This window comes from Coturnix japonica, chromosome 1 (genome assembly GCF_001577835.2).
Source record: "Coturnix japonica isolate 7356 chromosome 1, Coturnix japonica 2.1, whole genome shotgun sequence".
NCBI lineage: Eukaryota > Metazoa > Chordata > Aves > Galliformes > Phasianidae > Coturnix > Coturnix japonica.
In genome coordinates this window covers 126,172,717-126,200,598 of record NC_029516.1, presented here as the reverse complement: position 1 = coordinate 126,200,598, position 27,882 = coordinate 126,172,717, and the positions used below count along the sequence as shown (strand labels likewise).

The 27,882-nt window shown below is 38.0% G+C and overlaps 2 protein-coding genes and 1 long non-coding RNA gene across 5 annotated transcripts; 2 read left to right on the top strand and 1 right to left on the bottom strand.

Annotated features, from left to right (window-relative positions):
- Window positions 1–7: 7 nt before the first annotated feature.
- ABHD13 (abhydrolase domain containing 13) lies at window positions 8–6,781 on the top strand. Of its 2 annotated transcripts, XM_015851451.2 has the most exons (3): window positions 20–124; window positions 1,665–1,700; window positions 4,122–6,781. In XM_015851451.2, the coding sequence occupies exon 3, from the start codon at window positions 4,157–4,159 to the stop codon at window positions 5,168–5,170; it is 1,014 nt and encodes a 337-aa protein (XP_015706937.1). In that variant the 5' UTR covers window positions 20–124; window positions 1,665–1,700; window positions 4,122–4,156; the 3' UTR covers window positions 5,171–6,781. The 2 variants fall into 2 exon arrangements, with proteins under 2 accessions (XP_015706938.1, XP_015706937.1); XM_015851452.2 differs by lacking the exon at window positions 1,665–1,700 and having other exon boundaries at window positions 8–124.
- Window positions 1,607–19,359, bottom strand: LOC107307956. The gene is made up of 2 exons (XR_004305909.1): window positions 18,233–19,359; window positions 1,607–2,820 (listed from the first exon to the last, which is right to left on the bottom strand). It is a non-coding gene; the product is annotated as an uncharacterized LOC107307956 (long non-coding RNA).
- On the top strand, window positions 14,185–27,726 carry TNFSF13B (TNF superfamily member 13b). 2 transcript variants are annotated; one of them, XM_015851453.2, is made up of 7 exons: window positions 14,185–14,862; window positions 14,942–15,047; window positions 21,750–21,797; window positions 22,461–22,517; window positions 22,835–22,947; window positions 23,043–23,193; window positions 24,883–27,726. In XM_015851453.2, exons 1-7 carry the CDS (start codon window positions 14,536–14,538, stop codon window positions 24,993–24,995), a joined length of 915 nt encoding a protein of 304 aa, XP_015706939.1. In that variant the 5' UTR covers window positions 14,185–14,535; the 3' UTR covers window positions 24,996–27,726. The 2 variants fall into 2 exon arrangements, with proteins under 2 accessions (XP_015706939.1, XP_015706941.1); XM_015851455.2 differs by lacking the exon at window positions 21,750–21,797 and having other exon boundaries at window positions 14,279–14,862.
- The last annotated feature ends 156 nt before the right edge of the window (window positions 27,727–27,882 follow it).

Genomic DNA, 27,882 nt, shown 5'->3' with positions numbered 1-27,882 from the left:
ACCCGGAAGCGGGAGTTACGGCCGTTGCCTTCCTGGCTTGGGAAAAACGGGGTTGAAGTTGCGCTTTGGGGCCGCGCTCGCCTGAGGCTCCGCCGGCGGCGGTCAGCGCGGGACGATGAGGCGGGTGGGTCCGGGCCCTTCGTGCCCCGCTGGGAGGGTGGTGTGGGAAGTGGGGCCATCCGGGTCTCTCTGTGTTGGGAGCCGGCGCTTGTTCTGTGCGTGGACGCGGCTCCGCTCGGCCGACCGCGGGTGTCTGTGTCAGCAGCTCTGAAAAGCTCTTTCTTGTGCCTTCCTCCCGGCTCTGGGCTAATGCAGGCTGCGACGTTTCCCCCCTCGGGTCTCATTAGTTTCTATGTGACGCAGCCCCTGTGCGCGGGGGTGTTTGCAGAAGGACAGGAGAGAGAAGGGTAGTCAGGCATTGGAATGCATTGCCCAGGGAGGTGGTGGAGTCACCGACCATGGGAGTGTTCAAGAAACGTTTGGATGTTGTGTTGAGGAATATGATTTAGCCGGGAATTATTGGTGATGGTTGGACTAGATGATCTTCTAGGTCTTTTCCAACCTTGATAATTCTGTGATACTTGTAAGAATTGTGAGGGTTTCTCAGTTGTGTGTGGGTGAAGAGCACAATGGAAATTAAGAGGACAGCATTTTCAGTCATGAGCATGTGCAGCTTTATGTAGAGCTATGGAAGGGCACTCTTGTAGGAAGAGTGGCTTTCTGGTTCCAGAAAACAGCTTTTAAATGTCTGACGCTGCATTGTGCATGCTCTGCTTTTGGCTCAGGTAGGAGTAGCTGCTTTGATTCTGAGAGAGTTCATCACACTAAAAGCGTGCAGTTTTCCCATCATTATTAAACTTCTTGTAGTTTCTTTTTTTCCAGGCTTGGTTCTTTTTTTGGATTTGTATTTTGATAGTTGTGAACTCAATATTTCTACTTACAGAAGCCTTTGAAAGGAGTGTAGTGTTACGTGGTGTAGGGAACCTGCTTTGGCAGGGGGGTTGGACTCGATGATCTCTAGAGGTCCCTTCCAACCTCTACAATTCTGTGATTCTGTGATTCTGAGTGTGAGTAAGTGTTAAACTTGTGTAAAACTTGTCTGGAGAATGTGGAGTGTAGAGCAAGGAAGTACAGTAGGACAGAACAGGTGTCTTCATATTTCTCTCTGTATTCTGAAGGAACAAAAAAGCCTCTTTTTCAAAGCCAGAAAGAAACTCTAAGGGCTGCTGTGATTGTTAAAATTTAACATTTTTCAAGCTCTTTAAAGAGATCAGATATAAAATATCTGAATGCTGCAGTTCTTAGTTCTAAGCATGTTCATATTCTGACAAAATATTAAGTTTTGGGGGTGCTGTAAATCTACCATGACTTTGTTATTATATGCTATACATGCTTTAAACTACGTATAATATATGTAGTCCAAGACATTTCAGAACGGATGACAAACTACACTACGAAATTGTGTTTTCAACTTTACCAACTCTTTCGTGCAAAAGCTTGAGTATGATATGCTGGGCTTCATCAGTGGGTCAGATACATAACTTCTAAGAGTACTGGCTGTCAGCACTCCTGAAGCTTCTTTCAAGTAATCAAATAAAAACATTGATTGTGTATAACGCAAAAAGCAATTTTACTCAAAGTTCCCAAATGACATTGTCTTTCAGGCAGAGATGAAGCACAGAAAATCGTCACATCCAAAGGTAAATGTTTTATAATCTGATTAGTGCATAAGATAGCCTTTTCAGTAGTAAAAACATGGAAAAAGACCAAAAATATGACTAAATCTGTGGCAAATACAAGGTTAGTTTCATCTGCTGTTCAGAATGAGTGAATAATTGTTCAAAAGTTTTTAGGGCTTAGTTGATAAGAATATAAATTGTTTAAGATTTGCTTTAGAGTACAGCAGAATACCAATTAAATATTTTGCTCATGAAGACAATTTTTTCCTCACAATTTTTATTATTATAATTATGTTCTGCAAATTCAGCAGTGAAGATAGGCAGATAAGACTGCAACTCAGGGCTGCCAAATTTCACTTCTGTTTTGAGATTTAACACAGTTTGTAGCTTTGTAAACAGAACTGGTCTTTAATGGTCTCTAAACAAGACGCACTGTTTGAGGCACAGCTGCCTTCTGGCTATGTCTTAATTTCAGATAGTTCTTAATGTTTACTTGTGCCACATTTCTGTTCTACAGCAAAAACCTTTAATACAGAAGAACTTCATATTTGAAGCCTGTTTTCTGCTTGTTCCTTAAGATTACAAGCATGATCAAAAAAAGCTGCCTTTTCTTATATAGTTTTGACAGAAAGACAGGAGGAAATTTGAATTAATTAGTTGATAAACAAAGTTCTAATCATAATCATGGCTAAGAGAAGAGTAGAAGAACTCCTGCCTACTGTCCACAGGAACTCCCAGGTACTCTGCAGAGCTGCATTCCATTAGGTCAGCCTCTGGCCTGTATCAATACATGAGTTCTTCCTCCCAGTGTATAGGATCTTGCTTTTGCCATTGTTGAATTTCATGATGGTTTTCTCCCTTCAAGTTTCCATTAGGATTATTCAAGTCTCTCTGAATGGCAGTGGCAGTCTTGTGGTGTGTCTACCTCTTTACCAGTTTGGTATCAGCAAACTTGCTGAGGGTGTGCTCTCTGCCTTTGTCTGCCTTGATGAATAAGTTGAATGAAACAGACTCTGGGGGACACCACTAGCTACAGGCCTCCAGCCAGACTCAGTACCACTGATCACAACACTGAGTTCTTCTTAAACCAGTTCTTAATGTTCCTTGCTGTCCACTCATCTTACCCATTTTCTGAGCTTCCCTACGACAAAAGGAAGTTCTGTTAGAAATGGAAGTTTCCAACATCCTCTGTCCTAAATTGATCGTAAAACTTAAATTTTCAGGCAACATTTGTGCATACATGAATGTGAATATTGAATATGAGTTCATAAATAATATTAAAAAACTGAGTTGGAGTAGTTAATTTCTAGTTTCTAGTTCTAATTTATTTTTCTAAAAGAAATAAATTTCTTTTCTTTCACCACTTCTATATATTTGGAGTAGATAGAGTGTGTAAAGATTTTTTCATATTGTGCTTGGTAAATGTGCAGATCTTAAGGTGTAAGAGATTTATTCCTAATTTACTTGTAATCATTTGCATAAAAGATGGCAGTTTTTTTATTTATCTGAAGAGTACAAAGACTGGCTTATAAAGGTGACCTTTTTTTAGCCTGATCCACAGAATAATCCTTTATTATAAGACATCATTGTCATCTTATGTGTAGTATGTTTATGATGTCTCTTTTCTTTCTGGACTTAACAGCAGTTGTGGCTTTTATCGATCAGCAAATAACGTAGGTAGCTGCTTTCCTCAGTGGTCTTGTATGATGACAGTCATGCCATCTAGCTACAGATTCAGTGTGGCTTACAGACCTGATAGCATACAACTACCATTATAAATCTGAACAGTTTTAGAAAAATAGCAAAATGTTTGTTACAAATGTAAGCACAATGTTGTATCTTGCTGTAGTGGAGTTTCTTTCTTCTGATAGATTGATGTATTACTCTGTAATCACAGGTGACCAAGGTCTTGCAACACAACTACTAAAATATAGTTGTCCCTGTGTGTGCACTGTTAGCCTTGACTGGTTGCAGAGTAAAGTACATAGGCTTACTGCATGTTCCTCTTAACATTACTTAATCAGTAGCTGTGTAGAAAGAAGAGCCGTTTTTGTTCGTGTTCCCTGGATTCTAAAATTACTTATGAGAAGCTTTGACAAACTGACGTGTGTGTTTTCTGCCGTGGACAGATGGGATGAATGAAGGAAAATGCAGGTTGTGGTTCCAGTAAACTAATTTTTAGTGCTGCTGTTAGATATTGCCTGTTGGAATACTGTAATTGGGATTTAGGATTATTTTAAAGCCTTTTCCTTATGTTTGCTTTTCTGCTTGTTACTCAGATCTGAATGTTTTCCAAAAATTGGAAGGGGTTTTTCCATCAAGTGTAATGTTTATGCTTCTGTGTCATGATGTATAACAAAGCACTCATACTTTCAGAAGGTTAAGGCAATTCATTTTTCTCTTATTTTTATATTTCTTTTTGGATTTTTTTTTTTTTTACAGGATTTACTTGGAGTAGAAGATCACTGACTACTACAATGGAAAAGTCACGGATGCTTTGGACCTTTATTGAAAGATGGCTACTAGCTTTGGCTTCCTGGTCTTGGGGTCTCTGCCGTATTTCTCTCTTACCTTTGATAGTAACCTTCCACTTGTATGGAGGCATCATACTACTCTTATTAATATTTGTGTCAATAGCAGGTATACTATATAAATTCCAGGATATGCTGCTTTACTTTCCTGAACAGCCCTCTTCATCACGCCTTTATGTTCCTATGCCTACTGGTATCCCACATGAAAATATCTTCATCAAAACCAAAGATGGAGTTCTTCTCAATCTTATTCTGCTGAGATACACAGGGGACAATGCAGCATATTCACCAACCATCATTTACTTTCATGGGAATGCAGGCAACATTGGTCACAGGTTGCCAAACGCTTTGTTAATGCTAGTAAACCTGAAAGTAAACTTAATCCTAGTTGATTATAGAGGGTATGGAAAAAGTGAAGGAGAAGCAAGCGAAGAAGGCTTGTATGTAGATTCTGAAGCTGTGTTAGACTATGTGATGACTCGGTCTGATCTTGATAAAACAAAAATTTTTCTCTTTGGCCGTTCCTTAGGGGGAGCAGTAGCTATTCATTTGGCATCTGAAAATTCCCATAGGATTTCTGCCATCATGGTCGAGAACACCTTTCTTAGCATCCCACACATGGCCAGCACTTTGTTTTCCTTCTTTCCAATGAGATACCTTCCTTTATGGTGCTACAAAAATAAATTTCTGTCCTACAGAAAAATCTCACAGTGCAGAATGCCTTCACTCTTCATCTCTGGGTTGTCTGACCAGTTAATTCCACCAGTTATGATGAAGCAACTTTATGAATTATCCCCAGCTCGGACTAAGAGATTGGCAATTTTTCCTGATGGGACTCATAATGACACTTGGCAGTGCCAGGGATATTTCACTGCACTCGAACAGTTCATCAAAGAAGTAATAAAGAGTCATTCCTCTGAAGAAATGGCAAAAACATCATCTAATGTAACAATAATATAACTGATACTCTTCTTTGGCGTAGGGATGTACCTGCACTGTATCTTGGTTTGTGAGAAGTGGTAAAAGAATGCCCATTTTTAAATGTATGTCATGTCTGTACTTGCCTGAAGAGTGAAATTAAACTTTGAAAGGTCTGATGCTTTATTACGATGTTCCAGATAACTTTTACATTTGCAGCATTGTAAATGAACCATTTTATGTCTTTCTCATACTTTTTTGATATCTGTCCAAATATTCCGTTTGTTTGATATGTACAACAGTTGCTATTAAAAGAAAAAAAAAAAATAACAAAACAAATTGCTACAAGAATAGTACAGAGCACGTTAGTTTAGAACAATGGGAGGCTTCACTGCTGTATGTGTGAGCTTTCTGGGCAGTCATGGTTAGCTCAATGATTTGTTGTTTCTCTTAGAGTTTATTTAAATTGTGCCATGCATGAGATAGTTTTATTCCTTGAAATTTTATATTATCCAGGGTGGGAATTCTTTTAATGTGCAAAATAATGTACAATGACATTAATGACAGTGTATACTTACAGGTATACCATCCTTCATTATGACATTTTGTTTTTTTAAACAGTTATACATACATATATATATATATTTTTCAAACTGCAATTGAAGAGGAAAGGACATTTTCCCTGTTTTCAATTTACTATTTGTATTATAGTATCGCCCATAAAGTTGTATGTGGCTGAACATGATGGCTGATGGATTTTGCCCAGGCAATTTCTTCATAAAGATAAAGGTAACACTCAAAAAAGGGAGCAGCGTGATTTGACTTCTAAAGGTCTTGTCCAATGAAGTCTCTCATCAGTAACTTACAGACAAACTGCTGATGTTGTCAGCCCATATACCGGAGATAGGATTTCCTAAGGTGGAGCAGTCAGTGGGATGGAAGGGAGTATCACACAAGTTAAAATATCTATTTGTGTTTGGTTTTAAATATCCGTGCCCTTTGTTTCTTTTGGAGGTATAAATAAATCTAAATAAATACCAGTGATTGTGATTAGGGAGTAACATAAGCTGACGTTACAGGAAGGGTAATAAAAATGAGTAGCACATTAACAGGTATAAGATTAGTTGGAGAACATTAACACTCTTGCTTATAAAACAACATTTTCTTCTTATTATTATTTTTATGCTTCTGTCACATGGTGTGAAAGTAGCCTATGCATTGGCAGTAGAACTGAGTTTTCTTTCTAGTTATACTGGAGTTTTTTAAGATCGTATCTCACCATATTAGAGCCAGCAATACCCCGAGTGAGCCTGATTCTGACCGAGTGTTGGATTTTGGCTTTATCCAAGTAATCCTTCCAAAGTTGTATGGTATTAGTTCAGTTTAATGCATTGTGCTGTGTGAATTATTATTCTACAGATTGAACTGCTCATCTGCTGCAGCTGAAAGTTTGCCTCTTGGAGACATTTTTGTGGGAAAAGCTGTGGAAAAATCTTCCACCAAACCTGTACAATTGCCCTTCAGGTTGAAGTTTTTAAATACAATTATTTTTTCAGCATGATGCTGTGATTCAGAAAAGCACCACAATATTTTAAGCTTGAACATAAGTTCTTTTGTTGAATAAAACTGCTTTCCTGAACTAGTGCTTCAATAGTTACGCCTCCAGTTTTTTACGTGGAATTAGTTATTATGTGGACGTGCATGTTGTCAAGATTCCAGATAGTGATTTATTATAAACACTTCAATATCATCTTTTCTATTTATTTAATTTTTTCTTTTTTCAACAAGCATACATACCAGAATTTGCTTCTTACTCTGGTAAGTATATTTTGTCATCCTATTACTAAGGTCTGTTCAGAAATGATTAAAAAAGGCATAGACACTTTCGAACATAAAGACTTAAAATCATTTTAAAGTATAGCTTAGGACTTGACAAACCAGCTCCTCAAAGGTATAATGGTCTTTTATTTTTTCCAGAGAGTTTCGGGAGAAAAGATTTTGGTGCCATTTGGTTTGGGAGAACTGAGTAGGCGTTTGTATAGCAAAAGAGTTTGTCGCTGTAGTGTTCCCTTTCTGTAATGTTTATTGCTTCAGTTATTTCATAATACTTTTGAATTAAGGTGGAGGGATAAGGGAGAAAGGAAAATAAGTGGGTGCGTCTTGTGTTTTCCATAAACAAGTGATAAAGCCAAAAGAATAAGTTTGTTTGTCTGAATGCAGATAAATTGGTTGTTTCAAAAGATGTCATAGCTTGTCATTAAACGCTATTTTTCATTAGATGTGAATTTCCTAAATGACTGAAGATTTTACTCCACTTTGCACAGATCGAATAGGCAGACAAAAACATCAACCCAAAACACCTACAGTTCCCTTCCAGCCTTCTGGATTATGTGGCATTTCCATACAGATGAAGTATTCGCATTTGGGCCCACAGTTGAGTCAACGTCAAATGTGTGGCCTTGGATTACGGTAATCAGGAGCTGTTCATAGTGCGCTGTATTTAAACCTTGCTTTTTATTATCAAGCCATATCTTTTCACCACAGTGTCTGCAGAACATAAAGATACCTGGTTATACAAATACCAAGTATGAGAAGATGCAGTCATCGTATATGCATATTTAATGTATTTTCTTCCACCTTCCACATGAGGAAGAAGCAAAAAATGGGCTTAATACTTTGGACGCATCCACGTGTAGACGAATGCCTATTATCATGCTGTTTTTCATCACGTTGGCTATGAAAACCACTGAAAGAAACAGGAAAAGTAGTTATGCAAATATTCAAATGCTGTGAATAGAATCTGAGGGAAAAGAGGGAAGAAACATGTAGCTTGACAGGACAGGACTTGCTTTCTTTTGTGGTCTGTATGATGGCGACTCATGGTGGTCTGCTGCTGAATGCCATTTTCAGACAGTACGTTGCAAGAATCATAGTAATAACTTCAAATTGCCAAAAATTCTTATGATGCTATTGCGTTTATTGCACTTAACGCCATTATGTGTTTTCCCACACCAGTTCTCCATTTGTGTATAGATGTTTCCCAAGTGGTTGTTGTATGTGTATATATATGTTTCTAGTTTGAGGAGGTTGATTTATTTTCACAGATTTGTAAGAAAGCCTTTCACGTTGAATATGTTCATAAAAGGAAATGTCCCTTTTATAAGAGGAACTTTGTTTAAAAAATAAAAATAAAATAAAATTTCAAAAAAAGGAAAAAAAAGAAATAAAAAGTCCAGGGATGGAGGAGGAATGGTGGAGTGATGGAGCTGAACACCTGTAGCTGTAGAGTCCTTGTAAGGAATCGCCTGTTACAAGACCTTGTGTGTGTTGTATTAACTAGTGGAAATACTTGAGGCTTCTTGCTGACCCAAGTTTACATTCCTGGTATTTGCTTCTGAACTGTGAAATGCAGAGATAAGCTGTGGTTTGAGATGGGAAAAAGGTAAACTGATAAAACTGCCCTCATGTCCATTTCTCAGGTAAAATTAGAAATATAGCACAAATGCATCTAGTAGGCTATGGACAATCTCTCTGATGAAGGGCAAATGGCTTAGCTATTTATACAGAATATGCACATCAGCATCTCTTAGCTAATCATTTGTGTCACCTTGAATGTTCTTAGTAAAGTATACAAGACTGAATACCAAGGTATGGTCTCCTATTAGCAAAAAGATGCAGACATACCTCCATTTGTATTCCATAATTTAATTCTTGAGAAGTGTATTTTTATTTTGTTAACAACAAATGGTTTTCCTAAGGGTACATCTGCCAAATACAAAAGCAGTGCCTCCTGCACTGGTGGGACCAGCCTGGTGTGTCCCACTGAGAATAATTTACGATGCCATCCCGCTTGTATAATTTAGAGTAGAATCCTGCAGAAGTGTAGATAGAGAAAGCATATTCAAGCTCTAAATGACACTCATGTTTTGAATTCAGGAATAGTTATTGAATAAATGATTCAAGCTCTCTATTTGATTTTTCTTTAGTGTATAGTTAATGGAAAAATGTCTTATTAAAGTCTTAAGTTTTGTAGACGAAGCATAAATGTTATTGTATATGTGCTAATTGTGGCAGAGTTTTACATTCTCATTCTAGTCTGGTTTTTACAATAAAATTAATTTTACAAAAACCACTTTTCTATTTTTATGTACTGACATATGCAATAAATTGATACATTAAAAGTGCTGTTGACATTTTGTTCTGGTTTGTGACCTGTCTTCAGTATGAGTACAGGGTAATTTTGTATGCCTGGTCAGGGTATCATTTTCAGTTACCAACAAAACAAACCAGAGCACATGAAATTGTCATCTATGTTGTTGGGGATGGTATTTATGGCAAGTTATTACAGCTTGGGGGGGGGTGGGGGGGGGGGGTAAGCTAAATTAACTCTCTGTTTCTAATCTTTGTCACATTCTTGCTTTCACAAAGCATCAGTAAGAAAAACTGGTGGTATCCCTCCATGGCTTTCTATCACCTCCTGCCTCTTAGGACTTCTCTTTTTATCTTTAGAACTGAGAGTTGGTCTGAACATGTCACCCGGAAATTATTTTTTCATTGTGTTTCTGGCTGATTTTACCACTAATTTCTGTTAATATTTTAAATGTCAATTTTAAATCTAAATACTGAACCATTGGCTCCTAAGGTCATGAAAGTGCCTGAGCATTAAGTCCCGTGTTGGGTCCTTTTCAGGGTCTTAGTTTTAGACTTTATAGAGTTCTCTTTCTGTAAGTAGATAAAAAAATAAACTGAATATTTTCTGGAAGTGTGCTGAAAACATTAGTGTGATTCATTTGTTATGGTTCCACTTGAGTGGGGACAGAATAACTCTTCTCTGTCTTGAAGAATGGCAGTTTTCCTTTCTCTGAAAATTACACAGAGTAAGAGCGGTCTTGTTTTTAATGCATTACAGAGCTTGGTTTCACTCATAATAGTGTCAAATATATCCATCTTAAGTGATGAGCTGAATAATGCTGTGCTGCAAAGGCACAGTAACTGCATTCGTAGCCCAAGTTCCAGAGAGATGTTGCTGCTAGCTTTGACAAGCAGCTATGAAGCAGATTTTGCTGCATGAAGATGGAAAGAAAGGAAGTTCTACAGCTGTTCTGCATTATGCTTACGTCTGGTGTGGGGTAATTATTTACAAGAAGGCAAAGTAAAAGGTCAGGTTGAATAATGTCCCTTTCAGTCCTTGAGGATTCAGGAACAGTGTAGCAAATAGATGCAGCTATGGAGAAATATCACTACAATTTGAAAATATTTGGATTCCCATCCCATGTCCTCTATTAAAGGTCCACAGACTCCATCAGCAGAAGAGCAGCCATTCCCATGTGAAGGGCCATGGTTCTTTGTTTACTTTGCTGCCATACAGATGCATTTTTTTTTATCCCATCTGTGTAAAATCTGTCAAGTTGCATAGTGTCAAAGAGGTGGAGATAGATTCCTGTGCTGCTGGTTACCCAAACCAGTGAGGCTACGAGACAAGTGAGCTACAGCTGTACAACAGAGCTCCTTTTGCTCCGTGCAGTAAGAAAGAATTACTATAGCGTCAGGGGGGGAGTGGGTGAGGAGGAGTTAAGTTGCTGTAGTATGTAATTGTGTGTGGTTGGTTGGTTTTGCTTTTGAAATTATATATTTGATTTGATTGTATTATTTGTTCTGTTGCATACTTTGAGAGACACCTATAAGAATTGCTTTTCTTTCCTGTGACATTTCCTACCCTCTTTGAAATCACTGTAATAACCATGTAAACAGTAACGATGGTTGCAAATCAGTTGTATATTTGCTTTCTGTAGTGTATGTGCCAGATTTGGATCAAAATTGTATGGATGTGTAGAAAAATAGTCTTAGATGAGGCATAAATCAAGTACGGCACATTTGAAATGTATGGAGATACTTGTATTGTCCTAGGAGGCAAAGACAAAAGAATATTCTTATTTCAGTAAGTTATCTCATGGTTGTGGTTTTTTTTTTTTTTTCTTGTAACCAGTTAATAGATAAGATTTAAAATGTTTGCATACCACATCCTCTACTTGTAATGTATTCAGTAGTTTTCTAAACTTTAATAGAGTGTAAATACTCAGCCACATGTAAATCCTGGCTAATAGCTGAAGGAACTTAGTAAGTGTCCTTGAAAAGAACGTGTTCTGTTTCAGACTGCTCTCTATGGATGATCTTAATGCAGATAACTGTAGCCATCCTACAGGATTAATTCTAACCTTCTCCACAATAGTTTGACCTTTTTCTCCATCATTAGAAAGGACTTGAAACGCATAAGCTTTGCTTATTCTGTGCTCTGTATGCTCAGTGCTGTCTTCCGTAATATGGCAAGTACCGCAGCTGGTCTCTTTTTGCGCTAGCCACAGGGACCAGTTCCATTTTGTGTCTATTTCAGAAGTATATTGGACCTTCGCCACTGGAAATGTACTCTTAATATGATTGTTGATATTGGCTGGGTCTCTATGTTGTATCTGTACAACCTCCCTCTTAAAAACAGAGCATTTGTTTTTAAGTAAATTACATTTCTTCAATGACGTTTTTTCTTTTCTTTTTTTCTTTTTTCTTCAATCCAGGTCTTCTTATTCAAACCATCTGCTTCTCTTTTTAACATTAAACTTCATTATCAGATTTTCCTCCCCCTCAAAGCAGAAGATGCTTTTTGTGGTTAAAGTACAGTGCTGGATTTCAGGAAATCAAGGGTTCAGTTTCTGGTTCAACCACAAATTTCCTGTGTGATTGCTCGCTATCTCTGCTTTGGTTCCCCACAGATGTAGAGATGATGTTTTACACATTTTCAGGTTAGCAGGGCCCATCTTGACCTTTTAATCAGATATCCCGTGTAACGGAAAAGAACGAATCAAGCTGCTTGCAGAAATTACAGAGCTTGTTTCAGCTGTAATATCTCAGAAGTCTAACCAGTCTTCATTTTGTTAAAGATCCCACCCAGCAAAGATCCCCCAGCAAGAAGATCCCCTTCAGTGGTAATGTTTTGGGGTTTTTTAATGCTGTTTTTTTCCCCTCCTTAGTTTAACTTGAGCTCTCACATCTCGTAGTGGGAAGTCCTAACCTGAGCACCCCGCTTTAGTATTACCGTGACTTAAGGAGCTAAAGAAACTGTGCCTCATACTTGCCTTAAAGCAAAGCCAGTAAGCTTAACAGAACCAAGGCACCACCTGCCCCTGAAATCCATGTGCTAGGCCCTGAAGCCAGCATGCTTGTTTGTTTTCTAAACCCAGCTTTCTGAGATGTTGTTTTGATGTCTTTCAAGGTCTAAAATACTGAAGCTTTGCTTTACTGCGATAAGATGTTAAGTTGTACAACTACGTAAATATATAGGTAGTTTGTACTTCTTTTTCCCCCATGACTGATCTCTCGCTGTCATTATTTATTGTTCTTCTACGTTTCTGGCACTGCAAAATTCATCAACAATTGTATTTTCCTTTTAATCACTTAAAAGCTTGTGAAACTGTGGAACAGCCCGCTGTCAAAACCAGACTGACCCCTTTGACACTTGAATAGAAACACCTGTTGAATTAAGAATTTGCCAAGTGTGGCTTGTTCTGATTTTCTTCCTCTCCCCTTTGAAGCTCTCATCTGCCAGAACAATGAGCAAGCCAGAGCCAGACGTCTTACAGAAGACCTCTTTGTCACTGCAATTCTCTTGTCAGCCCAAATAGTGAACCCCTTTAAAGATGTGGGAGTTGGAAACAGCCTTATTTTCTGTACAAGTAACGAGACTGATGCTAATTATATCTATCAGATATTTTCTTGTATGTTAATGACCAAAGAGACCTCACTAGCCACTTTTTCCCCAGTATTCCTGGACAACAAGTTGTGACTTTCATCTTCTCACTTTGTTTCATTTTCTTATATAGTGTGCTTTTTCTGGCTGTCATATTATATTTGGAACACAGTAATAGAATGGTAACATTCTGATGTCCAGTGATACCTCAAGGCACATCTGTTCAGTTCTATTAACCACATATTATGTGCCCAAAACCTACCTTAATACCTATTAAATTTCCTTCAAAATGTAGTCCCATTTATACCTCAGCCTTGAAAACAGATACAGACAGGGTGTATTATGGTATTCTGCTCTCAGTCCACTGTATACCTATTTCTGTATCACTTTTCAAGGTATGTAGGCACCTTTTAGAGGCATGTTAAGATATGTTGTATGCATTTCTTTTTTCCTCTCCTTTTAGGAAAATAATGACTTGTCCATGCAGGATATTGAATAACTGTTAGAGGTGGCAAAGCAAGGAAAAGAGTAACTTGGATTGCAATGGGAGTTGATAAAGCTTTTAATGACACCAGTTTCCCACAGTCTTAAGAAACAGATGTAGGAGAGACTACACAATTTTTTTTTTTTTTGCTTTATTTCTGCTCCTTCTTTCTCCTTCCCAACAGTATCAGCTTGATCTGGACTGTTCTAACAGGTAGCATCAGAAGATGTAACTCACTTGCACAGTATTTGAACAGACCTTTAGAAACTCTCTCTCATGCAGTTAAAGTTTACTTATGTGGCCAAAAATGGTAGTTTTCAGTGGGGGGTGACCTGTTCATTTTAGACCTGATTCTTCTTTCCCCTCTCTTATTCCTTCCTACTTTCTAGTTTTCTCATTTTCCCTTCCCTTTTAGGTCTCTTCTCCCTCGCTCTTTAGGTCCTTGAATTCTCCAGTGGGGTCTCATTTATCTGATAAGTTTGATTATAAGTCATCCCTTCCAAGTGCACTAGGAACCGAACTGCAGACTCTGCCACTTCACAAGTTTGAGAGACCAGTCATTTTTTATTCATACGTGAGAATATTTCTCACCATCGTATTTAGGAAAACACAAAAATTGGTATTTCAATAAGCTGCCACTTCTGCAGGCGTACAGTCACTTCAGATATGTTTACATATATATATATATCATATTACATACATGTATACATATTCTTACAGGCACACATAATGTCATATGCTTGTCTCTTTTAAGCAGAGCTCAGATTTATGTTGCAAGGAAACCTTATGTTGTTTCTGCACTTCTAGATAAGGTTTTAAATACCCATGGTACTGGTCATGCCTAAATTTAAAGATAATGGGAAATGGTGAAAGCAAGTTGCCACAAAAATAAATAGCTGAAAATGAAAGGAGAAAGGCAGACTGAACAAGCAGCTCAACAGAAAGTACTCATTGCCAGAATGCAGCGCAGAAAGGACAAAGCTAAACGGAGACTGCATCAGATGTTCACTCTGTACATTAGGTTTAATGGTTGTATCAACGGCTTCATATGACAGGAAATGATCTGGGCGTTTTGTTCACTTATTCTGGATGCCCTTAGTTTCACAGAGCAACGGGTAACATGGATTGCACCTCGGAAGGGGACAGCTGAACTCTCCCTCTGGCTTTAGTGAGGAAAGAGCAGCGATGAAATCCGTGGACTGTGTGCACGTCATCCAGCAGAAGGATACCGCCTCCTCTCCCTCTGGCCCCCCCGGTGCTGCTTCAGGCACCACGGGACTTTTTTCTGTCACATTCCTGTGGCTTGCAATGCTCCTGTCCTCTTGTCTTGCAGCAGTGTCTCTTTACCACGCTATCACCCTGAAAACAGAGCTAGAAGCTCTGCGCAGTGAGCTGATCTACAGGGTCCGGGCAAGGTCTCCGCTAGAGCAGCCACCCGTGTCCCCTGGCGACAAGAAAGCAGGTGCCCCTGTTTCTTCCTTCCTGCAAGTGTCTGCAGCTGGCGCCAGGCAGGTAAGCGTGCTTGATGGCTGCAGGGGATGAACCTGCAGGAGATGGGCTGCTCACACTGACTGCTGTCTGTCCCTGCTAGGAGAACAGGCTGCCTGGCCCTTACCCAGCTGAAAGTTTCCAAAAGGAAATCTGGGACGGGAGCAGAAATAGGGGGAGAAGGTCTGTTGTCCACACAGAAGAAACAGGTAAATAGCACTGTGCGGAGTGGGATGGGATGCTGCTGCTGGTTGCTTTCTGGAGACAAGCAACAATGCTTAGCTCCTGTCTCTTCTTGTAAGCTGAGTACTGCTCCCAAAGCTTATTATAATTATAGAATTATAAGTAGTAAGTATTAAATGATGCTGTGAACTGCATTTGCTTTGCTGATTACCATACTGCTTAAGGTACCAGATATTCCTGCTGTCTGCAGGTTGAATTGAACATTGGTTCCCTGTCCTTGTGACTAAAGTATTTCTCAGTGATCAGCAGTAGAGTTGTGTATGGCAACTTGAGTTTTTTCATGTTGGAAGTTGCTTGACTCTAAATCCATCATTCTCAGCTCAGGGTAATGCTTATCTTGTTTCTCTCTGGTGAATATTAAAAAAGGAAAGCTATTATTAAAAATTGTCAAGTCATTTTTCTGGGAAAACATATTCATCCTAAAAGAGAGAAGTAGCAACAGAGCTCCTTGACTTTAGGGAAGTAGGAGCTTTCAAAGAGAAAGGCTAGCTTATACCTGTCTGAAAAGGCAGGCTACAAAGAATTCAGAAGATTAGAATTTTCTTTGCATAAAACCATCTATTAATATAATTAGCAAAGCTAAGAAAGGCATGCCTATGCAAAAAGGCTATTGCTGTGGCAAGTTTAAAAGGTACTGTATCAAATATCGAATAGTGTGCTCGATAGAGCACCTCTGACGTGTGTTATAATGTTGATATGTTTAATGGGATACGATTATCTTCTTCAGGAATACAATTCCTACTTTTTTTGTTTGTGGTGTGTTTTTTTGCCTTTCCAAATACACTGATATATGATAAAATGAGATACTGAATTTAAACATAACAGTTTGCATACTCTGATTACACTGAGCATTGGTAAAAATCTTCCTGAGTTGATAAATCAGTTCAGTCTCCTTAGATACTTTTTTGACCGATGGAAGCTGATATCTTGAATTACCATTAAGGTAAAATGAAATGATTTGTAGCTAAAGACTAAATCAGAGTTTGCTTAAAATGTATCTTTGATTAATTAATGTGAAATGCATTTCAGCTAGGATTCAGAGAGCTAACTGAAATTTAAGTTCTATAGCACGATCACTCTATTTACATCTCAGAAGAGAATATTCATTTAGGATGTGACCCAATGGGCTTAAGTGCAATCCATAGGCTTAAGTGCAATTTATTCTTTTCTGTTAGAAATCATTCGTTCAGGGTCTTGGTTAACAGTGATTTCACAAATGAGACTGAAGACAAGACTACTTCAGTCATTTCACCTGAAGCTTGTTTATTGTAGTAGTAGCAGAGCTTCCCTCTGTTCTCCCCCCCATTCTAATGTCTCCCAGATAAAAACAAGTGATCTTTTATACCTAAATCACAACTCCCACCAAACATAAGGATGACTATCTTCTTCTAAATGAACATTACAGACATCAGCACTCTGCAACTTATTCAGTTCCCTTCACAGTAGCTTTCATCTTTATTTTTACTGTATTTGAGAGCGCACGGGGGAGAGGACAGTATTGGGCTCTTCAGCTGTCCTCCTGGCAGGCTTAAAATGCTTCTCCCCAGGCAGCCACCTCTGAATATATCCATATATCTTTCTTCACCTGAACTTCTAATTATGCTTTCAAATTAGTGTATACGGATAACAGCACAGAATATGAATGTTTATTTGAAAGGGAAAACCTGTATAGGCTGATCTACAAAACTGTTTCCTAACACAATTATCCACTTATCTTACTTTGTATACAAACAAAAGGAAAAGAATTATATTACAAATCTTCCACTTACATAGCAGTGGCCATAAGTAATAATTTTAATTAAAATGACAATTGAACAAAAGTAGGTCCAGTGCAGTGCTGTTCTTTCATATTTTTATAGGATAGATGTTAGCCGGTGTTCATATATAAAAGTTATAGCTATCAGTATCTGTACATTTTGTGTTCTGAGAAAATTTCCAGCACAAATATGTTGAAGAAATGGGTTTTGAGCATTAGTTCCAAATAAAGCTACATAATTAGCAGCCAGAACAAGAGTTTTTGATACAACGAGTGGGAGGTACTGGGGAGTTTTATTAATGTGCAGACAGATAGATCACCTAACCACTTCTAGCAGATGTCATATCAGGACAGTTAGGAACAGAGATACTTTTTTGCCTGTCTTTTACTAAATTTTGCCTGTAGAGGAAAGCTGAAACAGAAATCCATCCTGTTATCCTTGTCACAATTACTGATTGTATTGCCAGCATGCTGCTCTCTGAGAAGTTTAAGTTCTTCTGTCCAGGATCAAGATAGAGGTCTCATTACACAAGGCAGTTCAGAGTACAGAGTTTAATTTGCACACCCTCTAGGTGTCTAGCTCTGATCATTACTGCGTGTTCTGATTCCTGTGGTCAGCTAGGACAGTAAGCACCAGGTCTTCTGAAAACTTAAAATCCTAATTTGATCAGATCAGGGCACCTGTGGTTGCTTCCTTCAGGATATTGAGGTTATCCATTTCAAACTGTATGACTGTGTATACGGAAGGAACTGAAGAGAAATCCAAAGTCCACAAAGTAATGAAACAGGACAAGCCCGCATTGTGACTCGGTAATTTTTCACTAGCAGTTCTCAAGTTCTTCTGCCATGTCAGTTGCATTCACACAAAACGACTATAGAGTATAAGTTGTGAGAAGGCATCATCTTTGCCACTGTTCTTGGTACAATTGCCTTATGTCAAACTGGTATATTTCCATCCACAGAGTGGTACATTTTCTACTTAGAACCAGTTTGACTCTGTGTTGTTGTTTTATAGAATCATGGAATCACAGAATGATTTAGGTTGGAAAAGACCTGAAAGCCCACCCAATTCCAACCCCCCTCCTTTGGCAGGGACATCTCCCACCAGTCTGCCCAGGGCTCCATCTGACCTGGCCTTGAAGGCCTCCAGTGACATGACAGGTCTCCATGACAGAGGGATGGCATGAACTTTTACAAGTGGAACTTGATTTCAGAGATCTTTCAGTCAGAAAAGCAAACATTTTTTTGCTAGTTTCAAAAAAAAAACAAAAACAAACAAACACTGCGTGAAATTCCCTCACCAAATACTCAAATTACTTCTTATTTTGCTGTTTGAAGAGGGAAACACAAGGGTTCTCTTTTCATTTTTTAATATGCATATTTTTAAAAGCTTACTTCTTGAAAGATGTTATTCCCTTTAGTTTCTGCTGACAACAGGCCGTCTCTAACAGAAGTACGCCCTTCACTGTGAAAGGATAGAAAATGACTTCACTCACTGCTTGCAGTTTTACTTGAAGGATTCCATCTCCTGAATGAATGAATCAGTGCTATGTATTATGCAGACTACTGTGCAATCTAAAGCACACAGAATACTTTGTACTGCATTTCAGAAATCTACATAAACTGTTCTTAAATGTTAGTAAATTATTCCGTACTACACTGATACTAACACATTACTGGTGATTCCACTGAAGATCAAAATAATGATACCAATACTTCAAAGACCTTTGTTAGACCTGTTACTGGGGCCAAGCAATTTTTATGCAGGGATTAACTGAATCCATGTTTAATGACACAAAAAGACTTATTAATAAAAAAGTAACAAAGAAACTAGTCTATAAACCTGCACAAGCAAAAAGAAAAGGAAGATATCTAATTATAAGAAATAAATAACTTAAGGGAAGAAAAGCTGCACATCATCCAAGAACATGCATATCATTTATAAATTAAATTATCTAGTATTCAAGCAGGTTTCAGGAAGTCTACAGAGAACAGACCATGACCATTGAAGGAACCAAAGCAAGCAGGTCTATTTTTAAAGTTCAGATTATTTATTTATTTATTTGAATTATCAGGCCTCAGATACTGAAGCTTAAAAATTTATGTGCAAGTTTGCATATTAACCAACTTGCCATTTTCTTTGGATGGATTATGAAGTTAGATTGCAAGGTATTAAAAAGGTTATGGAAGTTAAATGATTCAAAAACTTACATGGCAGGAAGGATTTGTCCTTATGGATAATCATGTCTTAAATTATGTAGATATGCAGAAAGCTCAGTTTTTTATCCTTCTACATATGCTAGTTCATTTTTGTTTTTTCCAGAGCTGTGGTTACATTGCTCAGATGGTGGAGAACACAGCCCTTCATATGCTAGGTGTGGTTCATAAGGGCATCTGGAGGCATTAACTTCTTCAGAATTGGTCGTTTTGTTCATGGAAGAAGATTCTGAAATGTTTTACTCCCACCCACACACCGCAGTACAGTTTACATCACAAGAAAAGAATTCTCATCAAAGCAAAACTTCTGTCTGAAATCAAAAGAGGTCAGGGCACGCCGACCTCCTGCTATTCTAGGTACATGTTGTTTTGTACAGTGAGTCCTCCAAGTGATGCTCATTTTAGATATCTTTATGCATTTTTAAGAAGCATTTTACTAATTATGTTTCTGCTTACATTATTCAGTGTCCCCAAATACTTTAGACTACAAAACTTGTGTTCAGGTTTGATCTACACTGAACTGAAGGACTTTGAGGTCAAGCTTTTCATTTACTCAGCTCTGAAGTGATAGTAAATATTCAAGTCATATTTGGTGAAATATGTATTTTTTATATTGTACTTCAGGTAAGATCTGTGTCTTTCACATTTTAACATTTCTTAACAACATCAGTATTTTGACTCAAAATTCCTATTTGCTTTCACCAGAAAATAAACTTGGTATATCCATGTTTTCTGTTTAATAAGTGGTAAATGGGTTTGCTTTGAATTTGTTTCAATGAATCATTTAACTTTAAGCACATGTAACCACTGAGTTCAAAGTGAAGTATTTGTATCTGTGATTGGAAATAGTTATATGTTAGTAGTGGCTTATAAGCGATTGTTTACAAAGCATGTTGCTGTTCAATATAGTTTCAAGGAAATTACACTTCCTTTCTGTGGCTATAGATAAAATGATCACTGTGCTGGTTTCTGTTTTCTTTATTATCACAAATGACATTTCCATACCCATATTTCTTCCTGACAGCTAAATTTACTTTATTCTGTTGAACCTTGAAGACTGTGGATTCTGTATATACTAACTGAAAAGATGCTTTTTTTGCTGGGGGATTATATGTAGATTTGATGCCATAGAATATCCTGAGCAGAAGGAGAGACACAAAGATCATAGACTCCCAGCTCCACACAGGAGCACTCAACATTCAAACCCAGCATCTGAGGGCACTGTTCAAATGCCCCTTGAACTCCAGCACTCAGGGCCATGCCCACAGCCCTGTGCAGCCCATTCCATGCCCACCACCCTCTGTTGGAGACCCATTCCCTGACCCCCAGCTGCCCCTCCCAGCTCCATGAGGTTCCCTCAGGCCCTGTCACTGTCACCAGAGAAGACCATCAGATCTGTGCAGAATAACTTTTAAGTGTTTTAAAATATATGAGTAAGTTCTCACTCTGCACGGAACTTGCTGGTTTCAATTACTGCATGGCAGTTTTCAGGAAAGATGACAAGTATCTCAGTGCTGCAATTAAATAAACACAAATCAAGATTACGAATCTTATTTACTCTCTTGTTTGATTATTGGAAATTCCAGTGGCAGCACTGATGAGTTCCCTTGAAAACAGAAATGAAAATTTTGATCTGGATTGCTGAAATAGTAGGGAACCTGCACATTAGCTTTATTAGGAAGGCACTTTGTTCCAAGGGGGAGTAAATGAATACCTTGTGAAATAAATTGCTTGATGTGCTTTGTTGTGCAATTCCAGAAGATCGTATTTTGTTTTTGTTTGGAAGCTTCTCTTTCAGAACATTTTGTCACAACTGAGATCTAAAAAAATTAATGAAGTCTTTTTGTTGTTGTTGTTGTTGTTGACTTAGTTTCTTTTTCTTGTTAAAAGGCAGGGAATCCCTGGAGGCATTCAAGGCCAGGCTGGATGTGGCTCTGGGCAGCCTGGTCTGGTGGTTGGCAATCCTGCCCACAGCAGGGGGGTTGAAACTAGTTGATCATTATGATCCTTTTCAACCCAGGCAATTCTATGCTTCTGTAAATGTAGGTACCTTTAAATTACTGTTTTGAAAATCCACAGAGTTTTTTGGCATCTTATACAAAGCACTGACTGATTTCCAGGATGGGAGTTTGCAGGATAGTCCTCCTGTTAATGACAGTAGGGCTCAGTCAAGAGTTCTTTGGTTCTTGAGACTTTGAAGCATTTCCACACTTGAATCCCACTGTCTGATGGTGCCAATGCTGTGCTGTTCAGCACCTAGCCCTCCTCTGGTATTTGCTGACAGCATCCTTGAAAGGAGACTTAGGTATACACAGGAGGCTGCTTTCTTCTCCAGTCTGGTCATTCCATGCAGTGCAGTGAGAGGTGGGTGCTGATGGGCACATGGTTTGGCACAGAGGTGCCACTGACAGATGTAGAAATGTGATCTAATGGATTAGGGCACTGCTCTTTATAGTAAGAGTGTCTGAATCTGATATTGGTTTCTGAAGAGTGTGGTAAATGTGATAGCTTTGCTTTCTGGCCTTCAGAATACCCCTACAAGCAGGTGTTCCCATGAAAATCTACTCTATCCTTTTGTCTTTTATTCTGTTCACTGAGAGAGGTAGTCAGCAGATTTTTGTTTATTTTTTTTTTTCTTCATATCGCTTTGGAGCTTTTATTTCAAAATACCACAGGATTTATTTTTTTTTTTCAGATCAGTCTCCTATTTACTCTTCAGCATCTCCAGCCTCTTCAGTTTTGAGTAATGTATCATTTTTTGTCACATACCAAAACACTTGTTATGTGTGCATTCATTTACTACCAGTCATTTCTGTGCTTTCCCTCTTACTGTACAGGATGAAGGACTGTGGTTTCCTGAAAAATACATTGAAAGTACATCTACATGGATTTTGAGAGTTTACGCTTGCTATTTTTGAAATTACTCTGTAGCCAATATATACCAATATAATATTTTACAGAACCTATAACTGGAAACTAATTTAAGTGATAGAGTGAGTAGCATTAGAAAATCTGTTATCTGTCATAGCTGACAGGGTTGGAGTTTTTTGAGCTTATGCACAGAAAATGAACAGAGCTAACTGACATGATGGTTCCTACCTCATCTGACCTGCTGCTGCATTTGTAAATTATATTAGGACCAAAGATTAAAGCAGGCAAGTGCAATTTATGCTACTGCCTGAGGCTCACACTTATCTGCGTGTTCTCTGAAAGAAGTACACACTGCAGTATGACTTCTGTCCTGGCGTGTTTGAGTAAGACCTGCCTCGAAATCAGTAGAAAGATTCTGTTTTCAAATTGTTGTTGAGATTAAGAATTTCTTTTTGTGTTCATCCTTTACTGTGTGTGTGTGTAATTCAAAAGTTTACTGTATTCTACAAATGATTTGTATGCTTTCACTTTGCAGTGCTGCAGGCCTGCTTGCAACTGATTGCTGACAGCAAAAGTGATATCCAACAGAAAGGTAGGAATGTATTCTGTGGTTGATGGCTAACTTTTCCATGCTTTAGCTCTCTGCCCTATTTTAGCTAGTTTCAAGGCACTAAATGAGTTCTCTGGCCTGATTTTAAAATAAATTAATAAAACAAAATAATGCAGTCTCTGCATCTGGACAGTTCTTGCAGATATCCTCTTTTAAGGGGGAAATCCAGTAAGACTGGAACTCTTAACTAAAAGTCAGCTTTCTTAACTTTTGGCAGATGAAAACTGGGGAAGTTAATTTTTTATGAGTTGGTGTTCTGTTTTGTTTTCTGATTACTCCAAAATTCTTATTTCTTTTAGATGATTCAAGCATTGTCCCTTGGCTTCTGAGCTTTAAGCGTGGAACAGCTCTGGAAGAACAGGGAAATAAAATAGTGATCAAAGAAACAGGATATTTTTTCATATATGGCCAGGTAAGAAAGCTCAATTCACTTCAGCATCTGGCTTTTAAAGGATTTTTAACGTCTCCATACAATATGTTTGAAGTCTGTACCTCTTCATCCTGCAGGTTTTATACACTGATACAACATTTGCAATGGGACATCTAATACAGAGGAAGAAAGCTCACGTGTTTGGTGATGATCTCAGCTTGGTGACATTATTTCGTTGCATTCAAAATATGCCACAGTCTTATCCAAATAATTCTTGCTATACTGCTGGTAAACATCTAATTCTTTTTCTCTTTGTTGTTTGCAAATAAACTGTATTACATAGAACCTGCAGTGGTGATGAAGGATTGTGAGAGTTATAAAGGAAATGAACTGCATTCACAGAGCCAGTCAGTTGCGAAACTGCAGAATACTTTTGAAAAGTATGGCTTTATATAAAACCTCAACAGTTGGACTTTACACATGTAATTATGTGACCTCAGCAATTCCCTTCTCTCCATTAACCTTATAAAATGGTTGGATACTTTGGTGCTTTCACTGTTAAATGCCTGAAGCAGGCAAAAGAAGTACATGCTGTCCTAGAAGATAACTGAGCTTAACTTAGGCACTGAATTCTTCATTTGAACATGCCAGTAAAATATTTAGGAGCACGCTTCAATTTTAGCCACCCAATTTTTACACACTTTGCTTTTCAAGAATGTTGATTATCAGCTTAGATCTCTACTCCTAATAATTACTACTGCAGTTTTATAGTCTGCCTAGATGAAAAAGAGTTAATTTCTATAAAGAGATTTTTGACTACACTAATCAAAACCACCACAAAAGAAAACCCATTCAAATATTTGCTGCAAGTCCAGTAGGCTCAGTGATTAATATGGAAGTATTTTCCTCCTGTAGCATTTCAGGAATTATTGTCTAGGCCTATCAAACCACCTTCAGTAGCTCTTATCTGTCTGCCTTTCTTCTTTGCTCAGGGATTTGAGGATTTTCAGCTTTGTTATTTTCTAGTAAGGTCTCTGTGAATAAAAGCCATCTTTTTTTTTTTTTCAATGCCTTGTGTAAAAAGTGGGTGACATTCAGAAACAGGAGCTGACTGTTGGTGGCTGGAAGGCACTAAACAAATGGGGCTGGGAAGGAATTATTTTTCCCCCTCACAGAAATTGAGGCTGTCCAGACTTCCTGCCCTTCCATCCACATATTTGGACATCACAACTACTTTCAATTTCATGTGTTGTTTTGTCCCACCCTTGTATTATGCTCCCCACCTCCACCATTTATTTCTTCACTAGGATCTATACTCCATCCTGCGACTACGTAATTCTTGCTTTCCCACCACTTGCTTTCACCTGGAAAACCAAATCTTGTTGCAGCATCTCATGTTGTTGAGCACGTATTGCTGCAGAAGTCACTTTTGCTCCCAATTCAGTGACTGCAGCATGAAAGCTAGGCGTTTTCAGTTATCACATCAGCTTACGTGTGGATTAAAGGAAATAGACCTCTGAGTTCTGCAGTTGTAGTGGGTCACCTGATGTCTGCTAACTTCACTTGGTTGGTAAAGCTGATGAAATCTCCCCCATAACCATGGGAATAGAGTCATCTAGGACCAGCAATGCCCAGTGCTGACATCGGCTGCCACATCACCACAAGTTGAACAATATGGGCGCACTACAGTATGTGATCCTTTTTTTGGCAGTGTTTGCTTAAGTGTACTGATGTTCTGTGTACAGAATGGAATTGCTAAGGAAAAGAAGGTGGATCCAGCTCCACAGAGGCTGTCAAGTGTCAGATTTGGGTGATCTGAACTTCATAAGGTTGCGCCTAAAGACAAAACTAGCATTTGTTACATGTAACAAGCCATGTTTAGATTTGTTTGACGATATGCAATGATGTTTTGAAGAGCTTTTTATGAAAATAATGTCTGTGAAATATTAACTAAAAATGTTCCAAATCTTTTGACAGGCATTGCAAAATTAGAAGAAGGGGATGAACTTCAACTTACAATACCTCGAAGAAGAGCTAAAATATCCTTGGATGGAGATGGTACTTTTTTTGGTGCAGTTAGACTCCTCTGAAGCCCTTTATTTTTGTTACTACCCTTAGTGCAATTTTCTTCTTCTTCCAATGCATTTGCCAAAGAAAAAAGAAACTGAATTCTACCATAACTGCCAATTTGGTCTCTCTCCTTCCGCCATCAGATTCTGAAACCTATTCTTTGGTCTAATAAGCAAACCCAAAACAGGAAGTACACCAGACGTACTTGTAAGATAAAAATGTCATGTGATTACCAGAAAGACAATTTATTTTACACAGTGGGAGATTCTAAACAACAGCTGTAAGGACGTGGTTTTTTGGCTTTGAAATAATTTCTGTGAAGCAAATCAAAGAAGGAGTCAACCAGAAAGTATAGCATGAACAGGACCGCTCTGTTTTTATAAAGAAAGGGAAAACTAAAACACAAGTTAGTCTTACTTTGCTTTGTTTCACGAAAAATAAAATAAAATAAAATAATTAAAAAAAAAAAAAAAAAAAAAAAACACCCTGAAAAAAGAACCTGAGGCATAGTGTACAAGGAAGGGTAATGAAACAGCATATTCCTCATCACGAAGTAGTGTTGTCTGCTAGTTTCTCTTTATTTTTGTTGTTTGTTTTTTAGTTTGACATTGAGTTTTGTTTTGGGAAGGAAAAAAAAAATCTAAAAGCACAGGATGATCAAGCAAACACTCGTAAGCATGTAGAATGGTAGGCACTGCCCTGATTCTTCCCTGAGGACAAAAGGACATTATTAAGATCTATTAGTATTTACTATTTAAGATGAGTTTTACTGGAAATAAGGCACATAAGATGCTTTGACAGCTCAGTCTTCAGGGAATATGTGCATACATATGCATAAACAAGATGGGCAGAGAAAGAAACACAATGAAATTAGGAACAGTACAGTGGGACAAATTGGATTTCTGACTTCATCATTTCTGCAGTCATATATGTGTGTGTTCCATGTGTATAAATATATATACGCAGTATTTATATATATATATGAAAGTATATACACACATATATGAGCCTTTGACACTTAGGTATAGTATCCTATCTTCTTTTGGACACCTTATCCAATGGAAATATTGCTGCATACATATTTGTTGTATTTGTCTTGCTTTTGCTATTGTCCATGCAAAGGAATGCTGTAAAAAGAAAAATCCAACAAACATGGAACCAGCCATACAGCTAATAGAATACATTTATTGCCCATAGATCTGGCCTCAATCACTAGGATAGATACAGATACTTCTGTGCAGTATTGAAGAAGAGGCTCTGGGGAGACCTGATAATAGCCTTTCAGTCTCTTAAAGGAATCTATAAGGAAGAAATGCACAGACTAGGATACTCTAGGAGAGTCTGTGGTGACAGGAGAAGGGGAAATGGTTTTAAACAAAACAAGGGGAGATTTAGACTGGATATAAGGAAGAATTGTTTTTTTCAATCAGGGTGGTGAAGCACTGGTTGCCCAGAGATTAGATGGATGCCCCATCCTTATAGACATTCAAGATCAGACTGGTCAGGGCTCTGGACAACTTTATTGAGCTGTAGGTGTCTCTGTTCATTGCAGGGGAGTTGGACTAGATGACCTTTAGAGGCCCTTTCCAGCTTAACATTAATGTGATTCTATGGGGGGGGGGGGGGAAGAAGAAAGAAAAAAGAAAAAGAAACAACCAACACAAAAGCAGATCTGTAGAAGGACACATATATTTTTTGTTCCCTCTTATCTGCTCACTTTGTTCAGGTGATGAGATTTTTTTCTTTTCCTTCCCAAAAATCCATGTCTGCTGCATCTAACAAACAGGGTGGTTCGGAGCTTCTAGGACCTACTGTAATGAAAATATTGAATACTTATGCCATTGGTCTGCAAAGAGATATGAATGTGATACTGAAATAGGTGAAACAGTAAGAGCCATAGTAATGAATTGTGCTTGACTTGAAAATATATTTTTAGAGGTTGAGAATTTTGTCATAAAATCTCATTTAGTAAAGAAAAGTTGCTTTGTATATTGCACTGTCCTTGCCTGTTTTTATAAATCATGCTGACTGATTTGACTGAGTTCTTAGGATGATAGAAAATAAACAGTAACAGATTTGAAGCTAGGAGTTATGGACTGTAGTGAACTAATGAAAGAATTCAACTCCTCTATGCTTCAAAAAGACATTTCAGCAGTGAGGGTACTTGTATTGGGTTACCATACCAAGATTTTTGTGAGGCCTAAGTTTTCAAAATGTATGGAAGAACTTTGTATACAAATATATAAAAATATGTGCTCTTTATTTATGTGTCCTGGAGGTAAAACTGAATTTTATTATTATTTTGTAACTGCAATACTAAGTTTACAAGAAAGAGGTCTGAAATCCTCTACTGGAGTCCTCAGTTCAGCCAAAGTTTGTCTGATGCTGCATGTAAATAAAGCAGTTATTAGCACGCACCAAGCTGGCTTTTATTACTGAAGGACCTTATAGAGGTGCATAGAATCCCAAATCAGATCCTTTTTTGTTTTAGTGTTGAATGTTTACATGGAAAAAAATCAAACAAAAAAAACAAAAACAAAACAAAAAAAACCAAAACAAAACAAACAAAAAAAAACCATTGTTTTCCCTTAGACTTCATGTTTAAATGCGCAAAATTACCTTTTGGTATGGGGTTCCTGTAGGCTTATGTATCCTTTATGTAAGCCAATTCTGAACCACGCTGGACTGGCACCATATAAGATGTAGCTTTTATACTTTATTTTAATAAAGTAATATTTTAAATATTTTAAATTTGTGATGTATTATATATGTCTTCTAAGCATATGGCATAAAGTCACAGGATCACAGAATCACCAAGGTTGGGAAAGACCTACAAGATCATCCAGTCCAACCATCCACCCATCACCAATAGTTCTCACTAAACCACGTCCCTCAACACAACATCCA

Bases quoted from the DNA above. Each gene is read 5' to 3' on its own strand.
- ABHD13 (XM_015851452.2), top strand. From the start codon at position 4,157: ATGGAAAAGTCACGGATGCTTTGGACCTTTATTGAAAGATGGCTACTA.
- TNFSF13B (XM_015851453.2), top strand. From the start codon at position 14,536: ATGAAATCCGTGGACTGTGTGCACGTCATCCAGCAGAAGGATACCGCC. The intron at 15,048-21,749 runs GTAAATAGCACT...TTTTTTTTTCAG, and splicing joins TGTCCACACAGAAGAAACAG to ATCAGTCTCCTATTTACTCT. The intron at 23,194-24,882 runs GTAAACATCTAA...ATCTTTTGACAG, and splicing joins TAATTCTTGCTATACTGCTG to GCATTGCAAAATTAGAAGAA.